At 31.5% G+C, this 24299-nt stretch overlaps 1 protein-coding gene across 8 annotated transcripts in view; it reads left to right on the forward strand.

Moving 5' to 3' along the window:
- LOC128238446 (dystrophin-like) overlaps window positions 1–24299 on the forward strand; it is a 198707-nt gene that overhangs the window by 17743 nt on the left and 156665 nt on the right. For 5 of the 8 annotated variants that reach the window (XM_052954371.1, XM_052954368.1, XM_052954370.1 and 2 more), the window contains 6 exons: window positions 7205–7266; window positions 7965–8057; window positions 9683–9763; window positions 18412–18504; window positions 21366–21457; window positions 22134–22214. In XM_052954371.1, the coding sequence (XP_052810331.1) occupies window positions 7205–7266; window positions 7965–8057; window positions 9683–9763; window positions 18412–18504; window positions 21366–21457; window positions 22134–22214 (502 nt within the window). Of the gene's footprint in view, window positions 1–7204; window positions 7267–7964; window positions 8058–9682; window positions 9764–11150; window positions 11379–18411; window positions 18505–21365; window positions 21458–21651; window positions 21676–21858; window positions 21893–22133; window positions 22215–24299 lie in introns of those variants that run through there. The other 3 variants (XM_052954373.1, XM_052954375.1, XM_052954374.1) reach the window with 3 other exon arrangements.

Genomic DNA, 24299 nt, shown 5'->3' on the forward strand with positions numbered 1-24299 from the left:
ATACCTTGGCTTTGTAGGAACATTTGACATCCTTGGAAACAGACATTTTTTAATCAGTATTTCTTTTTATTGTTGGGTCTTATGATAGGTGATTGTCAGTTTAGTTTTTACCTGGGAGAAAAGCAGCTGAAAAACCTCATCTGAGTTACATGCAGTAGAAGAAGGGAAACTGATTAGGGAAGAACCATTATATCCTCTGTAATCAACGCTTAATTACTGTACTTGAGAAAAGCTGCCCATCCATGTTCTGTGAAATTGAAAATTAGTATTGTCAATAAAGGACATAGACAATAATATTGAACATCATCATAAGTCGGCAATATTGAAGACTTTATCATATTGATGACATCGTAGAGATTGCAAATATTTATCGACAAATTGTCAATATCATATGTATACTACTATTATGGAATGTTTTTGGAGTACAAATTTATCAAATATTTAGTAAAACAATAACACACTTCTTGGCAAGAAAAAAATCTTATTTTATTGAGTCAATAAATATATTATATATAATTGTTATGATTTTGTTATATTTCCCTCTGCCGATAAATATGGCAATGAGACAAACTGTGACAATGCAACCAGATCTGCAGACTTTTAGCGTCTGTCATGCTGCAGTTTGTTGGATGGTGATATTTAGGAAAGCAAATTGGTTGGTTATTGCACTGGTAATAAAAATTGCTGCTTTATAATTGTTTCTGTTTATAAATCTAAAATCTATGAAATGCACTCCAAATTCGATGCAAACATTTTGCTCCATCTTGCATTTGGTTATTGCATGTTTTCCCATTGTACTTCTTGTACAATCGTAACTATAGATCATCTCTGGCAAGCTCGTCATCTCTGGCAAGCTCAGAATACAGGGGTGTTTATTTAGCTGATGATTTCAATAACTGTGAAGGAACTCATACCACACTTATGCATTTATTGCAGAAATCCAGTCCCAGAAGAATTCATAAAACAAATAATATATCTCATCAAAGGCAAGAAGGTATCAAGGATTTTATGCAGGCTGGTGCAGCTCAGTACCTGGCTTATACAACAAGTGTATTAATGCAAAGTACTTTGCAGAAATATTTCAATACGATTAAGACTCAATGAGGTCTTTGAATAAACAAGAGTCACTTATGAGACACAGATGGACAATTGTGGACAATGGTCCTTGAAGATATGGTCCTATCTTCATTAGGCCATTGATGATAATACTCTCACTGCTAGTATATTGGCTGAAATGCCCCCTGATAAGATGCTATTGACAAACGGCAAGGGGTTGTCTCAAAATGAATTGTTAATTAGATTCCTTCGTCATGGATAATAAAAATGCTAGGGCTTTCAAAAGGATATAAAATATGTAAATTCAAAAATTCTTTATGGATATAAACCCTAAAAAGGCATTGTAGTTTTTTTAAGTCTACATTTTATGGTATGACACAGTATATAATATTTGAATTGCTGTAGAAAGTGTGTAATTTAACTATTCGTGTTACCTCAGTGTTTTTTTTTTTAAACAGTAAGGCAATGAAATAAGGCTTTATTGCCCCAACTGGTGGAACAGTTGAATAAGTAAGCATGCAGAATGTCACAATTATCTTGAGTCCTGGGTAGAAACCAGTGTTCATTCTTGAGTCCTGGGTAGAAATCAGTGTTCATTCTGAGAGGTTGTGAGAATGTACCCCTGGAAGGAATCGAACCCACAAACTCTTAAGTGAGAGGCAGACACCTTTACCATTATAAGACCACTTTCACCCTCTCAATTTGTGGAGTATATGTCATATGTATCAAAAGGCCTTCGCTTTATGTCCTCAAAGGCTTAATTGCCAATTTGTTTAATCAACCCCACTGTTATGCTATCCTTGGCCATATTCAGTAAGCAACTTAGATACAACTTAAGTTAAAGAGTAGAATCCGAGTGTTTTGATTGGACTGTAGAAATAACTGGCCAATAGACTTCATTGAATCACTGAGGATAAGGCCAAATAAATAGTTTTGTTTAGGGTTATTGTGACCCTTTTAAAAAAAAGATAGGGTAGGTTAAAGCTTTTTTTATTGATTATTTTATTCAGCTTTATGTAATAACGTTTATAATTGTCATCATTTGGGAATGGTGTTAAAGTTGTCTTGTATTTAAAGGTTTTAAAGTACATATTGAAACACACATTTTTTTTTTTTAAACTTTTATTATATAAAATAAATTACCAACAGACTATAAAAACGGTAGGGGGGCTGGTTTCGTAGGTTACAGATTGGGTAACCCAAACCAAAATTTTTATATTTAGGCCTAAGGTTAAGAATGATATTGAATACTGTCCCTTACATAAAATAATAATCTTCGTTCAAATTTGTTGATGTGAATATAAAACAGCTTGGATTAAAACTTAGGGTAGGTCTTGCAAAAACTAAAATATTTGAATGACAAGCCGCACGCCGTATTGCTTGCTTTCTTTGTTGAGATCTGTTTAGCTGATGTTGCGATATTTGATAACTTTGAAAAATATAATGCTGAAAGAGATAACATGCAGTCAACGCATTCATACGAAATATCGCATTCATTATAATATATAAAAATCGGTGGATCTAACATTTTACACCTGATGGGACATTTCTTTTCAATGTTTTGAAATTGATTGCGGTATATTTGACACCACTTGTGCCGTTGGTTTCTTGTTTCATTGCTGCAGTGAAGATTCAGAAAATCGTCTTTTATTTTGCAATTAATTTTAAAGCAGTTTGATGGTTTGAAAATGAGGTAGCTGGAATTTATCACTTCTGAAATATTTTTTAAATGTGATGGGTGTCTATCATGCTTTGGGAAGAAAAAAAATAACATTGCTTTTTTCTGTATTAAGAAGTCCGAATTAAGCTAGTTGTCTCATCGCTCATTTAACCATTACATAAATACTTAAGATACATTGTAACCCAACGTAATTCTGGTATCATTTAATTAAAAGGGGAAATCTCACTCAGATAACTACTATGTTAAATATAAATGACTGTAAATATGTCTTACATATATTTTTGTGCCTCCAACCGAAAAGGGGTGGGGGGATGGAGGGCGTGCATATGGATTCGTCCTTGTCTGTAAATAATACCAAAATAATATGGGGGGTCACCTGAAGGATCTGAAATTCCCATATTTCTGTATGAGCTATCTTAAATAATATAAGGTCTAGCATCATTTATGATGTGTCAGTTTTTGTTTAAAAAATGATGCCATCAAAAAAAAATATAAGCAATTTATCAGAAAAAAAGTATTTTCCTAAAGATAAAACCGATTATTTAGTTAAACAAAATTGCGCTTTCTAGTATTAAATGTATATCAGTCTGGCTGCTCAATTTAAACTGATTCATAGTTTTGATATGACATTGAACACTGATTAAAAGATCTGTTAAAAAGATAATATTTTTTCTCTGATTAACAAAATCCTTAGACATTCCTGTGATACCAGGTTACATACAACTAATTAATTTTGATTTTTATAAAAGGTGAGTGTTCCTGACCCCAAGGGCAGGAAATACGTATCAGTATCAACCAGTTTTGCAAAACAATTTCGTCAATTTGGTGATAGTCGCAACTAATGATCCCGGAGTTTTAAGACTCTCGTAAGCCATGGGTAAATTTACACATTGATAAAACGCTGATTTTATTCAATATCCTGAAAGATTGATACTCACATTGACGATAAATTCTGATTTGTATGTTTTATGTAACTCGTTGTTAAAATTTAATAGTACTTAATGTTGATTTGGAAGATGTAAATGGTATAATTATTTGTAAAATTATCTTTACAAGCTGTTTTATAATTAGGTTTTTAATATTTATAGTTTGAATCACCAGCGTTTCGTTGCATTACCTAATTGTTCAGATAACTTTTACTTGCGTAAATTTTATATTTCTGTACTTTAAAGGTTTTAAAGATTTGAAGGGTGAAGGCCTTTAATGATTTTAGTTTTTTTTTAGTTTTAAAGGTCAACCTAGCTGTGCAAATTCTGGCTGCATGACCTGCCTTATTATAAATTCCACACCCCCTCCATCCAGCCACCCGCCCACATAAATGCTAAATCCACTTTCCTCTGTGTGGTTAAGAAACTGTCTGATGTTCAAATAATATCTTTATTTAAAGAAGATGACACATTAAGACACAAAATGGTTCCATAAATAACTTCTTTTACAATGTTGTCTTCTACATCACTTTATAGCTTGTCAATAAACAACATAATTGTAATTGTATAATACTAATTAAATAAAATTCACTTATTGATCAAAACAAGACAGACACACCCTCAATTTTTTATTTTATTTATGCTCTATCAATATTGAAAAAAGTTTTGTCTTAAAGCTGCACTCTCACAGTTTGACCGTTTTGACAACTTTTTTTATTTTTTGGCTTGGGATGAGCCGTTTTTGCTTTAATGTCATAAATCCATTAATACGAGATTGCTGACAAAAGATCAGATGGGAGTTTTTTGTATTAACTTTCTTAAATTGATAGTTTATGGCTAAAAGCCTTACTTATGCTTTAATTAAAAAGGAAAATTTCAGCGGTTTTCCAAACAATTCAGATCAGGTCTAATTTGTGAGGTATCTAATATGACTGTTTTGAAGGCATTGATACCAAAATCTGCTGATTCTGAGACTAGAACTCAATGTGAAAACATTCAATATGAGAATGCAGCTTGAACCTTTAAATGCATTAAAGAAAGCAAGCAGTATGCACAATAGAACTCAGGTAGAGATACAATAATAAATTGGTCATTAAATAGTTATAACTGACTGTTTGGGAATACCAATATTGTCCTTGACACATTATTTTATAAACATCTTATCATCAAACCAACAGTGCACTTGGTCAATAAGTTACCTAATATTTGTCAAAGTAATTACCCCCCTTTCTATTGCTTAAATCTTGCCGTTTTTGTTGACTTTGGGGTCAGAGCAAATATTGGACCATAGAAATAAGTACCCTTTCAGCATAGTCATATAGTTGTCAAAGCTTCACCAGTATTCAACCACTACTGTAGAATTACTTAATTTTGTGGCAATATTAATTTTTCACAATTTAAATCTTACTTAATTTCCCACATTTTTTGCTGATAATAATTTATTATTATTTTCATATATATTTTGATAATAATTTGGCAAAGTTATTGGGGTTTTTTATGGAATCATTGAAAGCATTCCTGTTTACAGTTGTTTAGAATTTTAAAAGCTGTGCTTTACTCAGAAAATAATTTTTCACAAAATTCTTTACTTTATGGTATTTTTTCTTAAGAAAGTTGATAAAGATGGGGTTTTTTTGGCAAATTTCGTAAACTAATGATAACAGGTCACTGAAAGGTGTAAAATCTGTTAGTCCAAATTTGAAATTTTGAATGAGAATTTGAAAAGGCTGTGAATATTTTCAGACCATAAGGATTTGAATGTAAAAAGTACACTCGTTTTGGATTTTGGATTTCTATATTCTGTTGTGATCGGTTGTCTTACTTTTTGGAGTATTTTTGTGGAAAATGTTTGTATCGCTTTTGTGAAACAAATGTGCTGTTCAAAATGACAGATTGGAATATTTTTGGAAGGGGCTCTTTGAAGGGGTTACCATACAGTATTCTTGGTGTAATTAAAGGTGCTAAAATTTGACATTATTATATGTTTGTTGCTTTTTGTGCACTTTATCTTGTTTATTGGGATATTGTGACGATATTAGTGCTTAGTGGATATATTCATTGGGCTGACAGATTTTGTACTTATTGATCTTGTAACTCACCTGAGTTTCGATGATTACCTTGAAGACAGTGTTAAAAACATTATAGAATATGTTTGGTTAAATTTCATTCAAGAACTACAACCTATATGCAAGTAATTCATTAGATGGCAAACTTTAAGAAGAAAAGAAAAAAGTCTTATGAAAAAGAAAAATTATGCTTAGTCTGTAAAATTTTATCAATGGAAGTAAGTTCCAATGTTTGAAATATTTCATAAAAAAATTCAAGTCCACAAGCCCTGCACTAGATATTTCTGTTCAAACTAAATCAAATTCTACATATTATACATCAGGGCTAATGTTAAAAAAATTAATGGCTGTAATACAATTTCAGGCTGACCATGGACTGCTCACAAAGCATGATACATGAAATTCATAGTTTGATTTACAGCTTTTACAATTTGATTAATTTAAGGAAATTGTTGATACATTTATCTCACTTATATTGTTTCTTTATATAATTTATAATTGATTTGGTCATAATACATGAGAGAAGCTATTCTTTAGGTATTTGTGTCACACAGCATTTTACATAAATTTTGACAATGTTGACAAGTGTGGTGGGAAATCATACCTATATTCACTGTATATTTGCATACCTTTTTGTAAACCTGACCTAAATATGAACACTCATTGTATAAATTATGGCGAAAAAATTTACTCAAATTTTCATTATGCAAATAGATCTCCACTTCAAATTTAATGCTGGTAGATATAGGGGTAATTTCAACACGTTCCATTTTTGTATATAATTATGGTTCAAAGTTAAAGTTGCATACTCTCAGTGTGAATTGCAGCTCAATGCATTTATTCTTGGTTATCGCCACTACACCCAATTTCAGGGCAGACATTATATAAGTAATATTTGCAGATGTGCCCCGCCAAACAAGGTTTAAAAATGCTTGTTATTTCTTGAAAAACGTTTTAATTTGGCTGGTTCATAATTATGGAACACCAGGATGCACTGTATTAAGAGTGGAGTACTGTTCTGATGTCAAAGACATGTTTTTAGATACCTCAGTTTACTATCAAAGCAAATATATAGCATATATTATGCATGGATCATGTTTTCATAGTCACTTTTGTTTGCTCGTAATTCTTCTGAGAGAAACAATAAACAATATGGGGTTTTTGTTTTTGCCTTGTCTTGTTGTCAGGGTAATGGTATACTCAGTGCAAAAATGTTAACTTTGGCCAGGTAACCAACCTAAAACAAATTTAAATAAAAGATGATACACAATTATTTCCAGACACAATAAGAACATCAACTGCAAGTCCCAATAACCCTGGCTTTAATATTTGTTGAGTTATGTCCCTTGCTCGACTGAAAACGCCACTTTGCTGCGCTTTTGTTTGGAATCGTGAACTCTATTTGAATTTCATTTTCAAATCCTGAACAATTATCAAAACGCTCCTTTGTAATTCAGATTAATTTCTTCTTTCAGATGAACGGGAAGATGTTCAAAAAAAGACCTTTACCAAATGGATAAACTCCCAGCTGTCGAAGGTATTTTATGTTGTTACAATATACAATGTTCAAGTTAATGAAATTGGCGCTGAGACAATTATGAATGTTTTTTCTATCAGTTGCACTTTTTATAACCCTTTTGTTGATTAATGCATTAAAACCCATATCGAACATTGCTGTGAAATTTAATTAAGAGAAATGTAAGGTCCAATTAAAGTATTTATGTTACAGTAAATATTTATACTGCTGATATGACATTGGTGTAATATCAGAGGATATTTAATTGGTGTGACTTCTTTTTTTATGTCATTATTGTAATATCAGACTGACTTTTCATTGGTATGACATTGCTATAATGTCAAAAAGACATTTCTCTGATGTGCCACTTTAGTGTAATGTCAGAAAGACATTTTATTGGTGTGACATTTATGTAAATATATCAGAGGGAGGAATCATTGGTAAGACATTGCTGTAATACCAGATTGATATTTCACTGGTGTTACATGTACATTGGTGTGATGTCAAGATGATATTTGATTGGTGTGACATGTGCTATGTCAAACGAAGGTACATTGAAATGGTGTTAATATGGTGTTATTTCAAAACTAATTTGCCAAATATGTTATTTACCATGATGATTTTCTAGGAATCATTTAAAGGTGTACACATTATAATATAAAAATAATGGTGTGGTAATTACATAAACAGCAAATGGATTGTTTATTTGAACTTTTCAGTCTGGGCGGCCAACATTAGCAGACTTGTCAACGGACCTTCGAGATGGAACTCACCTACTTTCCCTCATCGAGGTTCTCAGTGGAATCAGTCAGGTACAGTGTGGAACAAAAATGTTTATCTTCGATAATTTTAGTTTCCATATTGAAATTAAAATTAGTAAAAAAATTCTTGAATCTCTTATTCACACTTTGAGGATGGTTTCCAATGGACAGCAGAAAATAAATAATAAAAAACCCAATTAATAACATTATTCACATTTTGAAAATTGTTATGTAGTATAATTAAAGTTCATCTTGTTAAACAATGTTCGTTTTTTTTGTACCATCTCGGTCTGTCAGTTACCTCCATTTCTGTATTTGTCCTTTTAGAAGCAAATGTCATAATAGATGCACTGGGTTGTCTTATTGTGGGTATTCTGTTTGAGGTTGGACATACATAACCCTTAATCTGACTGGAAACCTGTAAAAATGCAGCTTATTTTGGTGTAAACATCATATAGAATGCCATTTGTTTCCTACTCACCTGGAGATGTCTTTCATGTAATCACCATTTTATTGTTCCATAGTAGATAACACAATACTAATATGAAAACAAAATAATAACAAAAGACAACAATTAACATCGTATTACTTATTATTATTAAATACATGATACATGCGTAACATAATTCTTGATAATGTTGTACAAGTTAAACAATAAGCAATTACATTTTTCGCGCAAATTACTTTACTATATTTCTCAGAACCACTACATTAAAAATAGTTATACTGGTTTGAATTTGTCTTTTTTGTTCATTTCTTAAGTTTTGTTAATAATTATCATTAACTTAAACCAATGTTTAATCATTTATAATTAGTAAACATAAAACATACAACATATAGTTGATGCATAATGTTAAAACATATTGTTTATAAATTTCATTCACTTTATTACTGCACTTCAAAACACAACACATGTTTTCATATTTCAAGACAAAATTCAGACTGGCCTTTTATACCTGTCTTTCATTTCCGGACTGGACGGAGATTTCTGTATATTTCAGTTTAAATGGTCTGGTCCGCGGTCTGGGCAGTCTTTTATACCCAACCAATTTTGACACGTACCCTGATATATCTATATAATTTAAGGAATATCAACAAGATGAAGATAGCTGGTGAAAGATTTATGTCATGTTTAAAACAAAACATTAAATTTTGCTAGCTATAAATTATCAAGATAATTGTATCTTTGTTTTATGGTGAAATCTTTAAGATTCCCTCTCACAGATTGACGATTTAAACAACTATTCATTTTTTTGTTGTCTTGGAATGAGCCAAATTTTGAATAAATGTCTGAAAAACAGTGATATAAGACTGCTGATAAATGATCAGATTGCAGTTTATTATATTTGCGTTCGAAAATTGATGTTTTCTGGCTAAAAGCTTAACAAACGCTTTAAGAAAAATAAGATTTTCGGCAGTTATCCAACCAATTGAGTTCTGTTAATTTGTGAGTTATCTTATGTAACTAAATTGAAAGCATTGATGCAAAAACCAGCTGATTCTAAGACAGAAAAAGGAGAAAAAAGTTCAATCGGTCAATTTGTGAGAGTGCAGTTTTAAGTATATTTATTACTGTGCCAAAGGCAAAGAATTTCATGATTTCTTTTCATGCCTGGTTTATCAGAATTGATGATATGTATAATATTGTATCTTAATGGTTTCTCGATATTTTGCAGGTTCGAGAAAAGGGTCGAATGCGTGTTCACCATATCAACAATGTGAATCGAGTATTGGACGTCTTGGAACGGCAGTATAATGTATGTCTGATTTGAAGGGTTTTCTCTGCGATACATCTCAGGTGTAAATTAAATAAAAAAAAAGAATGTTCATTAAACAGTATTCCCCCCAGCTTGCCCCCCCCCCCAAAAAAAACAACAAAACAACAACAACAACACAACAACAACACACAACAACCAAAACACTAACAAAACAATGTACTTGTCTGCTCCGTAACAACAACAACAATTATGAGTGTGAATCACATGTTTTTAATCTAAGTACCATATGTTTAAAAGAGAATGACAATTATTAAAGAAAATGTTATTGTAACAAGGTAATATTAATGAAATAAAAATGGGAATAATTGATGTTTCGACTGGACTAAAATGAATTTTGAAAACGTCTGCATGTTTAAATGCATTTGTTATACAATATTTAATTAAATGGAAATTCAAAAACATCAATTACAAGTATTGAATAAAGTGAACTTTAGTACGTGTATTTTAAAATGTTACTACAGCGTGGGCTGTGTTGACAGAATAAATCAAAATTTTGGTCATACTCGTAACAAACATGGTTAAGTATTTAAATAGGCCCTGAAATTCATTGATAAACTCTTCGCAAGGTCAACCCATGAAATGACAGTATTGTTAACATTGTACGCATTAGTAATTGATTAGTTAATGACGCTAAAAAGCATTAAATAAATGAACCGTGTAAATATAAACACTGGGACGATCGAAGGTTATAGCTTACAACTGTACGTTGATAAGTGAATATATTTTCATGGCTTGTTTATAACTGAAAATTGTAAGTATTGTGCTATAAATGTGTACCAAAAAAATGTGATAAAAATATTTGATGATAAATTTTTATGGTTGAAATACTCATTTTCAATTTAACAGTTAGTTAACTTTAAATTAAATGTTGTTTTTTTCTGATTAAGAAGACATTTGTTTGAATGATTTATTTCTGTGTTTTTGATTTGTACGCGGATAAGAAAATTGGGAAAATTGAACGCGATTACTGTATAAATTGTAATAAATAAATGAATGTGTTTTATATACCAAGGAAGTAAAGAAAATGAAGGAAAATGTTATATTAATCAAATTGAATGGATTTGATGGATTCTAAATGTCTGAACAGTTATCCATGAAGAGTGGTAACTTTAAAAGCATACATAAAAGTGAATTTTAGAAAAATGTGAAATTTGTCGCTGAAGTCAGGGATGCAGAAACCAATTATTTTCTACGACCTCAACAAAAATTGGACATCAAAACAACGCAACAATGTGATTCACTGAAGAAAACAGAAGATAGACGTTTTAGAAGCAAGGGGACCAACTCTTGTGATACTAAAGCTCTTCAGGGTATTGAGTAGCTCTTCAGAAAGGAGATAGTGGTTGTGTTATGATTTTTGGTTTCATGCTGTGCAAAAACGGTGGAAAATTATGTCTGGGGCAAAAGTGCATTGGATTTATGTGAAAAATATAGTTTGTTCAGTGTCAGAGAGGAAATATTTGGAGATTAATGTTTAAACGTGTTTGAGATGGATTAAGTTTCGGAGATTACAGTAGTGGAGCAATATTCTGTGTTATTGTAAGGATATACTCATTGAACAGTGTTGAATTAAGCCTGGAGATTAAATCAAGGAGTGGGTGCATTTTGTGTTTTTATGCATGTAGTTTTAGCATGTATATAAGTTAGCTTCTCGATGTTCATTCTTAATAACCCATATTATTTGACTTAAGATGTAAAGGGTATTATTTTATGTATTGATTTGACATGTTGACACTGTTTTAAATACTATAACGTTAATAAGCAATCAATTATTATGTGTTACAATTTAAGATATAAATAATGCTTGTTTTTAAAGCTGCAGCGGCAATTATAACTTCAGATAAAATCATTAATAAAATATATATTAAGTAAAGGCAGCAATATTAGACTGCAATAATTATATTATATGAACGTAACTCTCTCATAATTCATGCATTATTCACACGGCCTGCATATCACAGAGCAGGCATCTTTATAATCAAACATCTCATTCACTGCAGTTTGCAAACAAAGGAGGCTCTGTATTGTGTTGAATTGATGAGGACAAGATGTTAGCATGTTTAAATAACAAATTATTCAATTCCATAGGTGAGGTTGTGAAAATATTTATTATGGCCAACTGTATCATAACATTAGTGCAATTTTTTTTCTCATGTGATTATTATATTCAGCTACCGTATTTATCTTAATAGATGTGAAGGATTGTGTGTAAAATTTAGTATCCTTGCCCCCATTCCCACTCCCAACGTTGCTAATTAATTTTTAAATGTATATATCATGCAATAATGATACGGATTGAACTAATGTACATATAACAATGATTTAAGGTACTATAACTAATAAGATAAAGAAGAAGAATTAAATTAGATTTGCCTTTAAGAATTTAATTTTTGTTGTCCAGGATATTAGTTGTGTGTAACCGTATCCATTCTAGACACATTGAATATTGTTTTTTCGATTTTTTTTTGTATTTTTATGCAAAGTAGCCAACTAGTTAGTCTAAAATAATAGACGTGTTATACGGGATTCTTCCAATCCCTAACATCTGAACGGGTTTGTGCAAAAACCAGGGGTGTTTGAAAAATATTGAAATTGTATTAAGTGAAGTATTTTACGGTTGAAATGGATGATAAAGTGTACGGAACTAATATAAAATAACATTGTCTGGTAATATTTCTTGTTTTATGATATTTTATAGATGCAATATGCTTCAACCCGAAATCCCGATCGGAATAACGACCCACTTTTTGTACAAAACAATTTGTACTTGAAGGATTTGCCATATATATCAAAAATCTTTAAAAAAATCTGTCGACGTACAATTATTTGGACTAGCCAACTACCTGGTCGTATACTATTGGTCAGTGGCTTAATTTCATTGTGGAATCAACCAATCAGTGACTGGATGGCAATTATTGTATGAATTGTTACGTCAATCGTCAATCTGTCTATACATGTATATACAATAGGTTTGTCAGGGGTGGATGTTTCGTATAATGAATATTAACAGATTAATTATGCTAATTATGACATAATTAGATCATGTCTAATTGATCAGATCTTTAATGTAATTTAAAGATTATGTAATAATAAATGAAGAAAGTATTTAAATCCGAAAAATGATATTAAAGTATATTTTGTACCTGCAGGTATTTTGAAACAGTGTAATGCATTTTGTTCATTTATTAAAGAAAAACATAAATAAATTATTTTATACTTAGATTATATGAAATATTAATTATGCTGGCAACGAAATTCTTAATTTCATACAACAGACATTACATTCAAATGTATATATATCTCCAGTTTATATAATTATATCATATTTTATGAAACAAGAATTTTTCTGCAGCATTTTATTCATCATTAACATTAAAATGAAAGAAATTTAAACATAATGAGGGGCAATATTAAATTTATGTGCATTTTCCATGTATATATCTTCAAAACTATTGATGCAATTCATTTCTTGTTTGCATAAAACAAATTTCAAACTGTCTGGTTATGTTTCATGAAATATGATTTGTGATATAATATTTGTTTACAATATATTGCATAAAATGACCTTCTAATGCTTGCCCGCAGGAAGTTTAATATCATATCTCCACTTTAGTTGGCCAAAATTCCATTCAAATTTTGAATATTTCAAGGCCGGGTTGTCATTATGAAGTACCAAGCATAGAAAATTTGAATTACCTAGAGCAGTCGTTCAAAAGATACAAGAAAAGTCCTCATCATTTTTGTATCACCCCATAAAGATAAAACACCAGCTGCACAAGATGAGCATTCTGTGAAAAAGTACCACATTACATGCAAATCTCCAAAGAAAATAAATACAGGGTTACATATTGATTTTTTCCCAGTTGTTTTAATTCAACATATTTTTGGTTCATTATATAACGCTCACAACCTGACTGAAATAGAATTTATTTCATTTCAAATTATCTGATGTATTGGAGATAAAATTTATTTCATTACATATTATCTTATGTATTATTTTTGCTGGTTGGGCGTAACAAGTTTTATCTAAGAATCAAGTTCTGGGCCCGGGTATATATATTAGTGTCTGAAGTCATTTCCTAACTCATGTCACTTACCTAATTTAAAGCTGCACTCTCACAGATTTACCATTTTCACAACTTTTTTTATTTTTTGTCTTGGAAAGAGCAAATTTTTGCGTAAATATCTGCAAACCATGATATAAGATTGCTGACAAAAAATAAGATCGTAGATTTTCATATTTCTGTTCGAAAATGATGGTTTTATGGCCTAAACCGTTACTAACGGTTAAAGAAAAATGCATAAAACATCAATTTTTGAACTTTAATACAAAAATCTGCGATCTAATTTTTTGTCAGCAGTCTTATTTAATTTGTTTCCATGGATTTTCACAAAAATTGTCTCTTTCCAAGACAAAAAATAAAAAAAAGTTGTCAAAACGTTCAATCTGTGAGAGTGCAGCTTTAAGTAATTTAACCCTTTAGCACATAGACAAGTGGCCAGATTACACCTCCCAGTCAATAGCCATCTTACTGATAAGCAGTCCTTATCTGCATAGGTACTTTTCTGGATATTTGAAAATGAGAAAATGAATACAGCAGTATGACCTTAAAATCAATGTTACTCCAAATAATTGAGTCCAAATTTTTTATGTGAATTCATTTTTTATAGATAATTAAATTATCTAATAAATGGTGTCAATGATGAAATATTAAATTATTTTATTTCAGCTGTGAATGTATTTTCAAGATGGATTTGTAACATTTCTTTGAAATGTCATAATTGCATTAAATCAAAGGGTAATAAAATGCTTGGATCGATCTAATTTTTATTACCCCTATCATAAAAAAGACCCATCTGGATTAAAAAGCGGACAATTTATGTTCTTGTGTATTAGTACACAGAAATATGTCAGGAATATCCGGTGTCATCCAGCTGAGAGATCCAGTCCAAGGTGTCTGTTTAACTTTATTACCCCCTCATAAAATTGTTTACAAAAAAAGAAAGCCGATAAATGATTTTCCGGTATGAATAAAAAGATCTAGATCAAACAAAACGCTTGCACATGACCTATTTTACAGCCAAAACTATGATGGACATTATATAAGCTTCACAGAAAATTTACCCATCATTTTCTCATTTACTAATTGTTTCTTTTGTTTGTAAACAAAATATTACCTTTAAGTAAATATAATCTCAATTGATTTCAATGGTAAAATGAACTGACGTAATATATTTAATGATTTACGCATCAATGAATTTGGGGGAAATTCCATACAGTACTTAGCTCGTGGTCTAATTACGTCACAATGGGATATCACACCTGCGATTGGGAGTATAAACACCTTCTCAATTTAGCAGACGATATTTTCAAGGGAAAATCAATACACAAAAGGTTAAACTTTAATTTTATAAACATCCGGGATATTGTTTACAAAAAGAAAGATGCAAAATTGAAATATTGAAATGACCCTATTGAAATATGCGGGCCATGCGTTTACATCCAGTAATGGATACGGTCGGCCAAATGCGTATACATCTGGTAATGAGCTATGTCGGCCTATCTCGTATACATGCGCTAAAGGGTTAAGTAACCCATTGCTTATGCACCAGTCAATTGGGGTTGTCTGGACCGAAAGTCAAAGTCCCCGCTATTCCCTGGACCTGGGGGGGCCGTGGTTACAATTGACTGGTGCATAATATGATATGAAAACAGTATTCTGAAACATGCAATATACTGAGGAAGCTGAGTGAGCTTAGCCTATTTTTTGTGTGCATATATTTTGCAGAAAGAGATTGTAGGATAACACTTTTATTATTAAACCTTAAAAAAAATGTTTGTTTAGGGTAACATCCTATGAATTTACTCTAGGTAGGGTACATAGGTAGGGATTTTTTTTCTTTTTCAAATATACTTTGTCAAGATTATTTTTGTGCAAATATTGATATCTCTTGCAAATGTCACTCATATATTGCTGTTGTATATGGAGCTGAATTTATTTTGTCAGAAATTATAGTTTATTAAATTAAAATTATTTTTATGGTGGAAAGACTGTGTTTTTGTGTGTGTGTTTTTTTTCAAATTGGCAGTTTTATAAGGTAGGGTCGGGTTACCTGAAACAATCAATATTTTTTTTTAGACCTTATATCTCTTTGTTAATATGTATTTGTTTAAGTAAATCTTAGGAAAATTTTTACTAATAAAACTATATGAAGACATTTGATATAAATAATGACTTCCATCAGGAGTGATATAGAACAATTCAATAACTCAGAGGTCGAAAATTAGGTTTAAATTACTTGGGGACAAGATTTTCAAAAATAAAAATAGATAACGAAATACCGATGTTAGAAGTCAAGTTTTGTTATATGTATATAATATTTTCAAATCTAGGTGATAAGTGCGTCACGATTTCAACGTCAGTAGGGCTATCATATGGTTTGAAAGGCAGACTAATGTTGGTATATCCAGACATATAAATGCAAATATATGTCCATTATGTGCCAGGAATGTGAAATCTGAGATTATATGATGCAATTTTGTATTTGCATTCAACTATCATGGGTTAACATTTGTCGATAATTCGTGGCAATTTGGAATATGTTTGGTATTATGACTTCCAAAAACGGAATGAAATCTGTTGACTAGTCATTTTTTTTATTATGTCTTTCGAAGAAATAAAGTTGATGTGTTGGCAAAACATTGTGTGTCGCTTGTTTAGAACTTCCTAAAGGATAACAAACAACGTCATCTTGTTGACAAAACTAAAGTTAATTAAACATTTTGAGGGGTGAAGGGAAAAGGTTCTATCTTCTTCTTTTTTTAATGTCACATAGCACTTTTTTGCATTCACCACTCAAAATGTTAATTTGAGTAACTTTAGTTTTGTCATGAATACATTTGTAATTTGCAGTGTTTTTTTAATGAGTTTGGAGACAGATGCTTCAACTGTACTTGTTTTATCTAAATATATCCCAAAATTCTTTATAAAGTAGTTGACGTTCTTGTTAACATAAACAAAGTTCTGAAACAAATGTCCCTAAGTCATTATAACTTTAACAAAGTTCTGAAACATTGGCCGAATGTCTTCAGAATTGTTATCATCTTGCAAAAGCTTAAAGCTGCACTCTCACAGATTTACCATTTTTAAAACTTTTTTTATTTTTTGTCTTGGAAAGAGTTATTTTTTGTCTTGGAAAGAGCAAATTTTTGCGTAAATATCTGCAAACCAATGATATAAGATTGCTGACAAAAGATCAGATCGTAGATTTTCATATTTCTGTTCGAAAATAAATGTTTTATGGCTTAAACCATTACTAGCAGTTTAAGGAAAATGCATAAAACATCAATTTTTTAACTTAAATATAAAAATTTGCGATCTAATTTTTGTCAGCAGTTGTATATTATTAAACTGATTTCTGTGGATTTTCGCAAAAATTGGCTCGTTCCAAGACAAAAAATAAAAAAGGTGTCAAAATGTTCAATCTGTGAGGGTGCAGCTTTAATATGTTGGCTGTAGCTTAAAAAATGAAATAACATGGAAATAACTGTTGTAGGTAAATGTGAAGGTCAAATAACCCCTTGCTATTTTTATTGTAAACATTAAGTATCATTTTTATGCTGGGGTAATTGATGCTCCAGCAGATTTCTGTCTGTTTTATAACATTTTAAGTACACAAACGAAAAAACCTGGTTTTAACTCTTTACTTATAAGTTCACAATAATTTTATGTAAAAATTAGGAACAAATTATTTGTCAAAATGCTGTTAATCACACTTTGAAGAACTATCACATAAATAAATTGTTACTGCACGACAAACATAATTTATAAATTTAATTTATTTAATACCGTATACATATGTGCCTCCGCAAATTGGATGGCTATGGCTAGACATAGTCGGGTTTAATCATCTAGACTTCTTCTGATGAAAACACCACCAACTTTCTATTTTGTCATTTACTGCCGTTTCTGCACTGGCTAGCTAAGTAACAAAATAGCCATTCCTGCCAAACTCTGAGAATTTTTTTTTTTTTTTTTTTAGCCAATCTGTAGATTCAATTGTTTATTAAAACAAAAATGAACATAAATTATATATTATTTATCTTTCCAACATAGCTTTTATGATGTAATTTATCTTAATCTTTAATTTTACTAAGTATAGACATACAATATAAGAGGTTATTCTTTTATGATGTACTAATTTTGTGAAATTTGTACTAATGAACCATTATTGCTTTGTTTTTGTCTGAACATTATCTCACCTATTTGTTGAAACTGCAATAAGTAAGGGCAGACTTAGACTTATTGGAGGAATAAAAGAATCTATCATTTAGTAAGTAACTATCATGGGTGTAGTCAAATTACAATGCTATTCACTTATACCACTCACTAGTTATTGAACGTTTTCCATGACAACACAGCACATACAATATCGTCAGCACTCAAATGCAAGGCTTAAGAATAAGAATTTTTTTCATGCCTTTTTCAAAATCAAAGTTTAATATATATGCAAGCTTGTTTTTCAGAAAGTTTAAATTGTTTAGATGAAATGATTTGAGCTTAATATTATCATAAGTGCATTTTGATTTGATAGCTATTCTTATGAGTTATTCATTTCCTTTGCAGATTAAGCTTGTGAACATTAGCAGCAATGACATCGTGGACGGGAACCAGAAACTGACGCTAGGTCTTGTTTGGTCCATTATTCTACATTGGCAGGTATGATAAATATTATTGCGTAAGGCCACACCAATTTTAATTTTATTGTGACTAATTTTAGCCGCGCAGAATAACAGTGATGATGCAATAAAAATAATAATATAAGTTTCCCATTCAAGAACGGGACATAAAAGCAAAACGATTTTAATCAAATACAATTCAAATTTATAATGATAATCCTCACAATTACATATTATCCACCATTCTTGGTGTAAGTTCAAGGAAATACCAAATGGAACATTCATTTTATTTACCAGTTTCACTGTTTTGAAGTTGTCAAAGACATAATGTTTAATCTTTTTAAGTTGCTTTTTTGGCATGTTCTGAAAAAATAGGTGCAGTTATCTGTTGAACAAGTTGTCACAAATGGCAAAACTTAGATTGTTTTGATTTTCTCAACTTTGAGTTCTGTATTAGTACTTGCTCCAGTTCAATTTACACACAAATATGTAGCAAAATAACAAAAATATGACACATTGCTATAACTTTCACTAAAATGGACTTAGAGCTTATGACACATTTCTATAACTGACATTGAAATCGACTAAGAGCTTTTGAGACATTCCTATAACTTACACTAAAATCGACTAAGAGCTTATGACACATTCCTATTATTCTTACACTCAAATCAACTAAGAGCTTATGACACATTCTTATAACGTACACTAAAATTGACTAAGAGCTTTTGACACGTTTCTATAACTTACACTAAAATCGACTTAAAGCTTATGACACATTTCTTTAACTTGCACTAAAATCGACCAAGAGCTTATGACACATTTCTTTAATGGCATTAATGCTTCATTGAAACGCCCCCCAGACCTATAGCACATTTTTTTCTGAGATAATAACTCTGGTTAGATTATTCGCGGATGCGTAAAATACCCATTTACTAGAGGAAAAATATGTGTAATGTTGGCGCAAGATCGGGATGCTCAGGAGGGATAATTGAAAACAAACCTAATATAAAGTGACGGGGATCGGTAATTTGTCGGTGGTCCTATTAGGTGTATGGGCAGTTATTGGGTCGAACAAGTAACATGAATGACGACAAAATGTAAAACAGCAATAAAGTGACTTGTGGGTAACAATATGCTGTTTCCTGGAGTTTCTAAGCTTTTTCGTTGTTGCCTGATTTAGTGATCTTGACTTTTGCTAATTATTCAGAAATATCAAAATTCTGACACTAGTACTTGGCATAAGAAAAATCAACAAGCCCTGCTGATACTATATATAAAATCCAGAATTTGAGCAAGCTTTTTTCCAGTGTAAGACTTCAGGGCTTTTGCTATGTTCGACCACTGACAATATAATCTTATATGTCTTTTTTTATGTTTGTTTGAGGCAGAAACATGTCTACAGAGCTTAGGACATTGGGGCTCAGCTATTGGAGGAATGGTTTTGTTCCTAGGAGAGATTTAGTTTAAACTTATATATTTTGCAACAATTGTGAAACAAGTTGGCATGGTTTAATATGAGAACATTTTTTTGGTCTGGTGTTGTGGGGAAAACTGGAGTGCCTGGGGAAAACCCACTTTCGGCCTTGGCGCCACAAATCAAACTCACATGCGCTCAGGCTGGGAATCGAACCAAGGTCACCTAAGAGAGATGTACCACAGTGACAAGACTTAGTGTTCATGCCCATGTCTCCACCAATGAGATCACTGGACAGATTCACATTTAACCATTTAGAAGAGCTGGTTTGCAGACTTAATTGTTTATTAACGACCATAATTGAAAATCCCTCTTAGGTACAAAACAGCCCATCATCTTCTTGATTTAACAGCCCCATAGTTCTGTAACTTCTGAGAATGTAAAAATAATAGTATACACTTAACATATGGAAAACATTTTGAAATCTCCATACAAAAATCAGGTCTGTTTCCTAAATAACTGCAAGTAAAAAATCTATTCTTTTTCATATTCACCCTGTCCGGATATGAATGTAATTTGAATACAAAGAGCTTACATCAAATGTCATAGTTTGGCATATTTTCGTTGCTGTTTTAGGTTGAGTTTGTTATGAATATTACCCAACATGAAGTCAAGATATTACTATCAGTATCACTTCAGGCCTTGAAGTATGATTACTTTTTATCTTCTTTTTGAAATACTGATTTCTCATACTAGTAAGAAAGCAAATTTATGGAAATTTAATGTAAATATACTGTATAATTACATGTTTATCATAGTCCTTTTTACAGATACTGCTTTATAACTTTTCACCACAATGACTAATTTGCCTGGATAGTTCATTGTTGGGTTCTAAACAATGAAAATTGTGATTCAAACCATCTGGAAATAGTCTTAAGTAGTATATCTGATGGAAAATCCAGCTGAAAAGCCTGCCTGTGAAAAGATCTACCCAGATGTCCTTGATCTAATACACAGACAGGAGATGTTTTTGAATGTATTTACTGTGATTCTTAAATATGGGCCTGCACATTGTTTACTCTTGACTTGTTAAGGTCAACATTTGTCTGTAATGCACCAGCTGACTGTTATAAATATAAACTAGTTGGGTAATGTACTACAAGTTGTCGGGTTCATTATTGCTTTTAGGCCAACAAATTAAATAAATGGTTTGGTTAGGGTGAAATTTAAACAAGTTATGTAAAAAGATTGTAATACGAAGAATAATTTGTCTTTTCGAAGTCTGAGACTAAATTCAGACTTGTTTGTAAACATAGATATGAATTAGACAACAACAATTCGAAGTTTGTCAAAATCCCTTTGGATTGAAAATACTTTGTGGATCAATTGATCTAAGCATTCAATAATAAACTGGTAGTATTGTTAAGAACTATGAAGCCATTTTCTCTTGATAAATGTGCTAATTCTTACCCTTTGAATATTTTAAGGTGAAGGATGTTATGAAAGACCTGATGGACGATTTGCGCCAAACAAACCTGGAGCGTACATTACTGGTGTGGTGTCGCCACTCCACTCAAGGGTAAGTAACTTTGGAGCGTATCTGTTTAAGTTAAGCTGCTGATAAGCCATTTAAGCCAAACCAACCTAGAGCGTACATTACTGGTGTGGTGTCGCCACTCCACTCAAGGGTAAGTAACTTTGGAGCGTATCTGTTTAAGTTAAGCTGCTGATAAGCCATTTAAGCCAAACCAACCTAGAGCGTACATTACTGGTGTGGTGTCGCCACTCCACTCAAGGGTATGTTACTAGGGAACGTATCTGTTTAAGTTAAGCTGCTGATAAGCCATTTAAGCCAAACGAACCTAGAGTGTACATTACTGGTGTGGTGTCGCCACTCCACTCAAGGGTAAGTTACTAGGGAACGTATCTGTTTATGTTAGCTGCTGATAAGCCATTTAAGCCAAACGAACCTAGAGCGTACATTACTGGTGTGGTGTCGCCACTCCACTCAAGGGTAAGTTGCTAGGGAACGTATCTGTTTAAGTTAGCTGCTGATCCCAACTGTTGCTACATTCAACACACCTAAGTTTAGCCGTGATTGTTCCGATGTCCTTTTATTACAAACCAGCGATTTTGCTGCAAAATCAGGCTGAAAGTAGAATTCGCTAATAGCTCTATAATTGTTCTCATCAAGATAATGGATTCTAAAACTTTATGTTACATAATAAATATACTAATAGATTTTTATTTTTCAGGTATGCTGACGTTGATGTAAAGAATTTCACGACAAGTTGGCGATCTGGTCTCGCCTTTAATGCCCTTATTCATAAATACAAGTAAGTAAAAAGATAACTTTTGATTGAGTGAATGAGTTACAAATTAACGGGATTTTGAATCAGAAAAGGATGCCCTTTCTAAATGATTGCAACGATTAATTTTTGGAAAAAGTTTTTAGCTCATCTGTTCTTAATTTTTTTAAAATAGGTCAAGGTATTTTTGTAGCCTTGTCATTTACTTTTAGGAGGGCAACCAAAGCGTGCAGAAACTTTAACCTTGGCCATTAAACTAAAAATTTCAAGATATTTATATGAAACTTAGTGACAGACATTTGACCAAAGGCAATACACATTATGTATGAAATTTAGGCAGTTAACACGTGACTTTAATAATTGGTGAGTTATGCCTCTTGTCTAACATTTAGCATTGGCTCCACAGCCCTCTTGTTAATACTCAATTATATAGCTATTCAAGTTTGATTTCCAGAGGCGTCAAGGAGGAATTATCCCTTTTTGCTTTCAAAATTTGGAGAATGAAGTTTCCAGAGGCTTATTTAAATTTTCAAATTTTGAGGATTGTAATTTCAAAATACATTTTCAATTTTTTAATATGTCTGCTGTTAAGGGTAAAATGTACTGAACGCAAATCGTAAAAGTCTGGAAATGTCTGACATGGGAATAGTCTGTTGAATGTATTGAGTGGAATTCCAAGATTGGGCAATAATTGTTTCTCATTTGTCAAACAGAAGAGAAACACCATGATGGGGAAAGACTTTTGGCAATTATTCTGGCAATAGATTGGACAAAGTACTGTTTCTAAGGTGGACATTATAAATTGATGCCCAAATATAATTTTTTATGAATGCATTGTCATGACTTGTTTAACTCACTTTTCTTACATGATCAAAACAAAAAAGGACATATGATTTAGTTACATGTATATTAAAAGACATTAGCATTATTATGGCAATTATTTATCTGGGGAATTTGTTAATTAAAAAACCCAAACACATTTATAAAGGCTTATATTTTTAACTGTACCTAAATGATATGCTTTTTTATCAATTAAATCAATGATGAGTTAAAAATGATAATGAATTAAGATTAGATTATTTCTTTTGAATCAACCCATACTGTGCGCCTTCAAAGGAACTCTGCCACGATTTGCAGGCTCAGACACAAACAATTGTAATTTCATGTGTAATGTAAATGTGGATATGTCCAAGGCAAAGCCATGGATAAAATTGGTGTTCATCCTAGCGAAATGGTTTCTTAATACGTCTGTAAGACGTCACTTTAGAAGAAAATACGAGTAACTGTATCCGACTTATAGACGATAAGTGTAATATGTATATTAGGGAGCAAATAAATGCATTAATCAATAAATAAATGCAGATTTATAAATAGAAATATTTTCCCGAAAGATTAAATTGAGATTATTATCATGGCCTTTCTAAAGACAATGTATCGGCTAGTGGGATTACTCGAAATTCTCGTGCAATGTCTGCAAAAAAACATATGAAGACACTTTTTCAATAGCTCTGCTGGGGGTATAGTCGTATAACTAAAATATGACCACTTTAAGATTAGGTGAAGTATTGTTGTAAGGATGGTTTTAGATATTGAATTTTATCTTCAGGTGATATATATCATACATGTTCAACCTATGTCTTCATTTTTTGTCATTGTGAAAAAAAGTTTATTTCTCTTAAAAAGCGAAATATCCGTCAAAGTGCTTTTTCTTATATATTTAATTAATTAAAGTGTATGCATATTTTTTTATTGTTAGATAATTATAGTTCCATGATCTTAATATTGGCACACATAAGGTCCTGATAAAATATATTAGTAGATTTACTTGTTGAAAATAAGCTGTGGCCATCAATCAACAAAAAACATCTGTATAATTCAACTTTTAGGGCCTCAGATATTTGTATCAGTGATGGTAAAAAGGCACACAATAAGGTTGATGCATTTTTTTTATTTTTTTTAATGCATTATCATGTTTACCTCATTTGACTTGAATATTAACGATCACAAGAAAAAAGCATATGATTGAGGTACCTCGATCTTTCGGCGCTTTTTTGACTGGGGAATTTGTGGCCCCAAAAAGAAAAATAAGAAAAAAGTTAAAGAAGGGCCTCA

Source organism: Mya arenaria, chromosome 6 (genome assembly GCF_026914265.1).
Source record: "Mya arenaria isolate MELC-2E11 chromosome 6, ASM2691426v1".
In the NCBI taxonomy this organism is placed as follows: Eukaryota; Metazoa; Mollusca; class Bivalvia; order Myida; family Myidae; genus Mya; species Mya arenaria.